The sequence below is a fragment of the Pteropus medius genome, unplaced genomic scaffold (assembly GCF_902729225.1).
Source record: "Pteropus medius unplaced genomic scaffold, Ma_sr-lr_union100, whole genome shotgun sequence".
In the NCBI taxonomy this organism is placed as follows: domain Eukaryota; kingdom Metazoa; phylum Chordata; class Mammalia; order Chiroptera; family Pteropodidae; genus Pteropus; species Pteropus medius.
Genome location: NW_024349798.1, coordinates 11,263,083 through 11,270,548, shown reverse-complemented (window position 1 = coordinate 11,270,548; position 7,466 = coordinate 11,263,083). Strand labels below are relative to the sequence as shown.

General features: G+C 56.8%; 1 protein-coding gene across 1 annotated transcript in view; it reads left to right on the top strand.

The window, feature by feature from the left end:
* Positions 1-3,212: 3,212 nt before the first annotated feature.
* LOC120620512 (uncharacterized) overlaps positions 3,213-7,466 on the top strand; it is a 10,723-nt gene continuing 6,469 nt past the window's right edge. Inside the window, exons 1-3 of the mRNA XM_039885580.1 lie at positions 3,213-3,293; positions 4,033-4,156; positions 4,254-4,396. Coding sequence (XP_039741514.1) covers positions 3,213-3,293; positions 4,033-4,156; positions 4,254-4,396 — 348 coding nt within the window. The remainder of the gene's footprint in view (positions 3,294-4,032; positions 4,157-4,253; positions 4,397-7,466) is intronic.

Here is a 7,466-nt window from a genome sequence, read left to right as displayed (position 1 = left end):
CAATGAATTACGTGGCCAGGTGTCAGCCATGCTGAGCTTGACACACCCTGCTATAGAGGGGCACCTGGGCACTATGACGTGGCAGCACTAGCATCCTAGCCTGGAGAGGCAGGGAGGGTGCTGTGTGGACAGGGCTGCCAGGAGCGGCCCACGGGAGACACGCCGCCCAGGACCGCTGTAGCCTCTACACTGAAGGAGAAACTGAGGCTCGGAGAGGGCAGCAGGGGACCTTGCCCAACATGCCAGAATTGGGCAGAGGCCGAGCTGGGATCCAAACGCAGGTTGCCCGGTGCCAGACTCCGTCCCTAACCACTACACTGCACGGCCTTCGGGCCGTGGGCACAGGCATGGCCCTTCCTCGGGCTGCTGATGTATTTGTGGACCTCTGGTCCTCTGTCGGGGTGGTCGGCTTGGTTGCAACCCAGCCCCAGACGGGGTGTCTTCCTGCCAGGCGCCTCACACTCTCTTTCCTTTCTTCCAGCAAAGGGCTGCAGCTCTCAGGTCGGCACAGCCTCCCCGCCCTCCTAGGCTGCCACCCCAGCGGAGCCTCAGTCTCAGCCAAGGTAACTGTGCCCTGGCCGCCGTGAGCCCCTTAACTGGTTCCAGATGCCCTGGCCGAGGCCGGGCCCCACTGGGGAGTGTTACCACGTCCACATCTGTCTGCGGGCCTCCAGCAAGCCCTTGCAGGCCACCCTCGGAAACTCCTGGCTCCAGCTTTCCCAAACATGCCCAGGTTTTCGTTCCTGGGCCAGCCCCCGTGGCCCCCAGCCAGGCCCATGAGACTTCAGGAGCCAGGGGAAGCCTGCCTGCCCAGTGACTGGCGCCTGGCGCTACCTCACCCAGCCTTCCATGGTCCCGGCAGTGGGATCAGATGACACAGCCTTGGAGCTGAGCCAGCACCATCTCCCAGGTGTCCCATCTACCTTCTCATGGCCCAGGGTCTCTGCATGTCGTCCTGCCCTTGTCCATGAATCCCATTCCTACCTGGCCTCTGGAACCCCTAGGACATCCCTCAGTCACGTGTTTCCCCTCTGCATGGCATCTGGGGGTCCTGGCAGTAGACGGGAGGGCCCGCAAGGCCCAGGCTGGGCTGCCCCCTCCCTCTGTGTTGCTGGTCTGATTCTCTGTCTGCTCCTGGAGGGCGAGCCCCGCCCCTGGCCCAGAGCCTAGCACATCGGGAATGCTCAGTGAAGGATACCGAGCAAATGGATGAATGAATGACTGCATGAGTGAGTGATGACACTTGCCGACTGGTCACTTCATTATCCCTCCCGCCCCCCAGTTTTGTCAAACGCCCGCTCTGGCCCAGGCAGCCTCTGTTTATAGAGCACCTACTGTGTGCCAGGCCCTGCACCAGCTTGTTCACTCGTGACTTCCCCGCTCCCCAAGCCTCACTGCACCTGTACACTCATTCAGGGGACCTCTCAGTGTTTCCCCAGTCTTTATTTGATTTTAAATAACTTCCAACCTATAGAAAAGTTATTGTAAGACAGTGAACATTCACCAATCGTTAATATCTTGTGACATTTTTCTGTTAAACTTATATGTGTTATACACATTCGTATATTCTCACACACACACACACACACACACACACACACACACACTTTTTTCTGTACCATTGAGTATTGATACAGAGATGTTTCTGCAGACATCTTACCTCTATCGTAAACCCTTCGGAGAGTGTTTCCTATAAGAAGGATATTTTCTTATATGACACAATATAAGTATAAAATTCAGGAACGTGATGTAATACTATTATTATACCTTCCATGATAAAATGCCCCTGTTGTCCCACTAATGTTATTTCAAGCCGTTTTGTTTGTTTTACATCTAGGATGCATGTCATCCTGCCATCGTCCATGAGGCCAGGTAGGAGTGGGATTCATGGACAAGGGCAGGACGACATGCAGAGCCCTTGGGCCATGGGAAGGTAGATGGGACACCTGGGAGGTGGTGCTGGCTCAGCTCGAAGGCTGTGTCATCTGATCCCACTGCCGGGACCATGGCAGGCTGGGTGAGGCAGTCCTGGCTCACGCAGGGCACTCACTCACATGTCTCTTCAGTTCATTAATCCAGAAAAGCGGTCTGCAAACTTTTACTGTAAAGGGCCTGATAGAAAATATTTTACCCTTTTCACTCAATACGGTCTCTGTTGCAACTACTCAACTCTGCCCTTGCAACAAAAAAGCGACCACAGATAATATGTAGATAAATGGGCGTGGCTATATTCTAATAAAACTTTATTAAAACTATTTTATTGTGAACACCCCATACCCACCACCTAGATTTTCTCATTTATATTTCCCTCCACTTGCTTTATCACCTGGCCCTCCATCCATCTGAATTTTTGATGCATTTCAAAGTAACTTACAGATATTGATGTACTTCCCCCCTAAACATTTCATTGTCATAAGCCATCTTAAAGATTTCTGCATCGACAATTTTGAAGTGTCCAGGAAGTTGTTTTGCAAAGCATCCTCCACTCGGATTTGTCAGATTGTTTGCTTGAGATGAGATTCGGGTTGAACATTTTTGACGGGGGTATCGGTAAGGTAACAATGCTTCTGGGGAGATCTAAAACATGCCAGTTCTCAACTCGGTTCACAGAGGTTCTGTTTTTCAGCTCTGTATTTTTAGCAAGGGGACTGTGTGGTTCAGCTCTTCAGCCATCCTGGAGGTTACTTAGCACATTATTTCATACAGTTTCACATGTCAACACATTAATAAAGTAGGTATCACTTTCCCAATTTATCAGGTGAGAGAGTGGAGGCTCAAGCGGTTAAGGAACTAGCCGGAAGTCTGGTCTGTTTGCAGCAATGCCTGTGCCTCGTCCCCTGCGCTAGGCTGCCCCCTGCTGTCTACATGGCAGTACAACTAGAGTCCTTACCAGCCGGCTCCCAGGCCGGTAGCTATCTTCATTCAAGTCGGTGCTATAGCATGAAGGACATAGGGAGATTGTTATTATGGCCACTCCCAGTGACCTAAACTGAGCCCGGGGACCCTTATTTCATCAGAGTTCATCCAGTCCAGGAGGTGACGGGTCTCTCAGTCCTGGGGCTCTGAGTGGCAGAACCTATAGCCCAGAGCAGCATCTTCCTGAATGTTCCATCAGAGACTGAATGAGGAGATCTCTCGCTGGCCTTTCTTCTGGCCCAGCTACTGTGCTCCAAGGGCGAGGCTAAGAGCTCGCTCGTCTGGGCGGTGGGGGAATGTCATTCCCACATCAGCACCAGGCTGCTGGCTGCCAAGGTGAACAGACCTTCATCAAGCAGGAACAGACCTTCCCCCAGGTGCGTGAGAACAGCCAGGGCCTGGGCAGCCCCTCTCTCTTCCCTCTCTCCAGCTCTCTCCCTTCCTTTCCTCCTGCCTTCCTTCTCCATCATTTATTGAGCATCTACTAGGTACTAGGCCAGGCGCCATTCTAGAAGCTGGGGCTATTGCTTAGAACAGGGCTGATGAGTCCTTCCTCTCATCAAGTGTACAGTCTAGTGAGGAAGCGTACCCACAAAATATCACATAAGTAAATAAAACATACCAGATGGTGAGACTTACTATAGAGAAAATAAAACGGGTGATATCGGTGGGTGTGACTGGGAGTTATTTATGTGGCCAGGGAAGGCCCCGCTAAGGCAGTGACATTCGAGCTAGCCCCAGATGACAAGCCAAGTGTCAGCCATTTGAAAATCTGGTGGAAGGGCATTCCAGACAGAACAACACGTGCCAAGGGCCTGGGGCAGGAATGAGTTTGGCATGTTTGAGGACTGGCCACTGGGCTGGGGAAGAGTGGGTGGGGGCCTTGCTGACAAGTGCAAGCTCTGCAGAAGCAGCAGCCAGTGCAAAGGCCCTGAGGTAGGAGTGTGCTTAGGGTGTGTGAAGAACATAGGGGGTCCCTTAGAGGGTGTGAGGAGAGGAGGTTAGGAGGATAACTCAGACCCACAGGCTGTGCCAAGACCAGTTCCTCCTTTAAGTGCGTGGGAAAGCAGCGGGCTTTGACCAGGGGAATAATGTCTGGTTTGCATTTTGTTAAAGACCATCCTGGCTGCCAAGCGGAGGAGGGGCTGTGGGCCGGGGCAGGAGTGGAGGCCGGGAGACCCAATGGGCTATCACGACAGTCCCAGTAGCCTGGATCAGGGCATGGTGGGGAGAGGAAGCTGTGCGCCTGTGCCTCCCTGACCCCTGACGTGACACTCTCTCGTCCCACACTCTCTCTGTGCCTCCCTGACCCCTGACGTGACACTCTCTCGTCCCAGGTCCTCTCCGTCCTCAAGGAGCGCACCCTGGGTCAAGACTGCCAGCCAGGCCTTGCTCCGGACCCGGACCACAGCCTGCACCTGAACCTGACCCTCCGCAACCACAGCAGGCCCGGGACACCCTGCTTCTCCAGGAGCTGGAGGTGGGTGGCTCGGTTGGGGCTGCCTGCCCCTTGGGAAGATGCTGTGACCTCCCTCCCTGTTTTACTCTGGCCAGGGGGCCCATTGCTGCCTGGGCAGCCCTGCCATCTAGTGGCCATTATCAGAACTGCAGGCCAGTACCCTAGTGGTGACCAGGGCTTAACTGTGGGTAGGACCCCCTGGGCCTGGATGACCAGGGCTTTAATGGTGTGATTTCTGGCACGCTCTCCTCTTGTGGGGAGTCTCCTGTCAGCAGCCCTGACACCCCAACATCCAGCCCTTCCTATAACCGAGAGGCAGCAGCTGGACTGCCTGCGTTTGAATGCCAGCCTAGCCTCCTCCGAGCTGGCAGCTTGCTTCGCCTCTCTGTGCCTGGTTTCCTCACCTGTAACATGGGGAGTGATGATTGCACCTGCCCTACTTCCCATGGGATTAATATTGCAAGGATTAGCATGTTAATTTGTAGATCGCTCAGGATGGTGCCTGACACAAAGCACCCACTAAGTATTAGCTGCTATTATTATACAACCCAGCCTCTCCTCCTGCCTCCCAGCAGCCCAGGGAGCTAGAAACGGGTGGAACTGGTTCCATGCCTGTTCTGCCCTCATCTGGCGGAGTGATCTGCTTCCTCTTCTGTGAGTGGGGAGCAGATGTATTTTACAGGGTGGCTAGTGGGGTTCTCAGCACCCCTCCCTCTGCCCACACAGCACAGACAGGCAGTCGGTCTGCGTCAGCGTTGGCAGTGTTGCCAGCTGGCCGCCCGCCGCTGGTCTCCCTGCCTGGGCAGCCCTGCCATCTAGTGGCCATTTTCAGAACTGCAGGCCAGTACCCTAGTGGAGGCCAGAGTTTAACTGTCCTGAGCACCACCCCCTCACCCGCCAAGGCTGGTGTCCACAAGGATTGGGATGAACGGCTCAGTGACTGGCTTTAGGCCAGGTGCTACCCACATGTCTCCACCTTGCGGAGACACTGGCAGTGGCCCTCACAGAAAACCTGGCCTGCAGGTAGTCTGGGTATCAGGAATCTTTAAGCTCTTGGACGGCGGGTGTGCCGGGTTGCTAGGCCCCTGGATGTGGGGTTTAATAAGCACTTTCTGCAGTTGGTAGTATTCTGAGCCCTGTGGCCTGGGCGTGAGGTGAGCGTGGGGGGAACAGTGCCCCTGGAGGTGGGGGGGTGGGCACAGCCTTTGTCCTACAGGTCCAGCCTCAGCCTCCCTAGCCAGCCCCTCCCTGAGCCCGGGCCTGGCAGGGGACAGAGACCAGGGGCTGGCGGCAGGTCCTACTCAGGCCTCTGCCCCCCTCCCCCAGCTCTGCGGCCCCAGGCTCAGCCTGGCCTGCTTGGGCGGGCCTCCAACTCGCCTTCTCGGAGCTTGGTCCAGCAGGAAGGGAAAGTGAGGCTGTCAGTGTCCTCTGCCTCCAGGCCTCTGTGGTTCATGACAGGGGTACATGGAGGGAGTCAGCTGGGGCTGGGCCCCAGCTTGGCGCAAGAAAGGACAGAGATTAGAATGAGGTAAGAAGTCAAAAGAAACCCTGTTAGGACCTGGTGGCACCTCCCCACCCCGGCTAGGAGGCAGTGATGAGCCCCCTGCAGCCACCTGTATTGACCATGATGTTGGGAGAGGCTGGGGAGGGCCCAGCCAGGCAGACCTGAGGTGGGTGTGGGCCGGGAGATGGGGGTCAGGAGGGTCTGAGGCCCTTGAACGCCTGTGGGCAATGGGGAGCTATAGAAGGCTGTGGCGTGAAGAGTAAGCAGGCTGGAGGTAGATGAACGGGTCTGGGGTACAAGAGCAGGTCCCTTACTGGCGCCAGGGAGCCTGGTGCTAGGACGTGTGCCCACAGGTGGACAGCCAAGGCAGAGGCCCTGCCCCAGGACAGCAGGCAGCCCGTCCAGCCCCTAGGAGGCCTGACCCGCCAGTCTGCCAACCAGAGCCTCTGCTCGGCTGAGCACTGCTGCCGGGGGACCTTGCTGGGCCCCACGGAAGTGGCAGAGCTGGGATGGGGGGAGTGTGGCTGTCTCCCCCCTCCACCGCCCCCCACTCCGGGGCAGAGGACACAGCACCAAGAGCCCCGAGCCCTTTGGTTCTAGCAGTGCCAGGAAAGCCATGGGTGATAAACACGGCCCGGTCCCTGTTGCCGGCATCGAGGACCTTCTGTCCACCTTATCTCTGCGAGGCCCTCAGCCTGTCCCTCTGTGTCCGCAGCCCAAGGTTGCACTACTGGGTCTCAGGGGCGAGCCCAGCCGGAGGAGAGGACCTGAGGGTTGGCACCTCTGTGAGAAGGTTCCAGTGCCCGGGGGTAGACTGCATTGGAGTGTCAGGGGTGCACTCGGAGAATGGGACAGAGGGCAGGGGGCTCTGGGGGGGATGGCTCTCTGGCTCACCCTGTGCCTCCTGTAGCCAGCAGGCATCCTGGACAGCACGGCGGGCCTCCCCCTGTCCCAGGTGGGGCTGGGCCCGTGTAGGTGAGTGGCCGGGCAGTAGCTGAGCTGTGGGGCTGGAGCCGGGCTAGGCAGGTGTGGCCCTGCACCCAAATCCGCCCCCACCCCCAGGGCCCCCGAGCCCGGGCCCTCGCGCTTGGCCTGGGGCACCGTTTCCATCAGAGAGGGGGGCCTGCAGCCCTACTTCTTTTAAGACTCTCCTGCCTTATTTCTCACGGGCCTGTAGCCTTGGTGTTCATTCAGCATGCCGTCTCTGTCCTTGAAGCTAATGTCCCTTATTCCTTGTCTTATTTCTTTGGGGACTGCCGCCCACGTTCCTTCAGTTCTCATCTGGTTTCTGTTGGATACACAGCTTTGTTTCTATTTAGGCCACTGTTGTAGGACCCCAGCACCTGTGTCTAGTTGTGTGTGTGGCTTGATGGTTGTTAAGGCTTCTGTCCTGGTCACTAAGTTGCTGCTGCCCTGAGCGTCCTCCCGGTGGTGCTGGGGACCTCGGGCCCGTCCACAGTCCGAGTGCGCCAGGCCCCCAAGACCCTGCCCAGCACCAAGGCCGGCGTCCCTCTGACTGTTAAATGTGCTCCTGACCCTGCTTATGTCTCTGCCACAGTCCCCAAGGTCAGTCTGATTTCCGCCCGC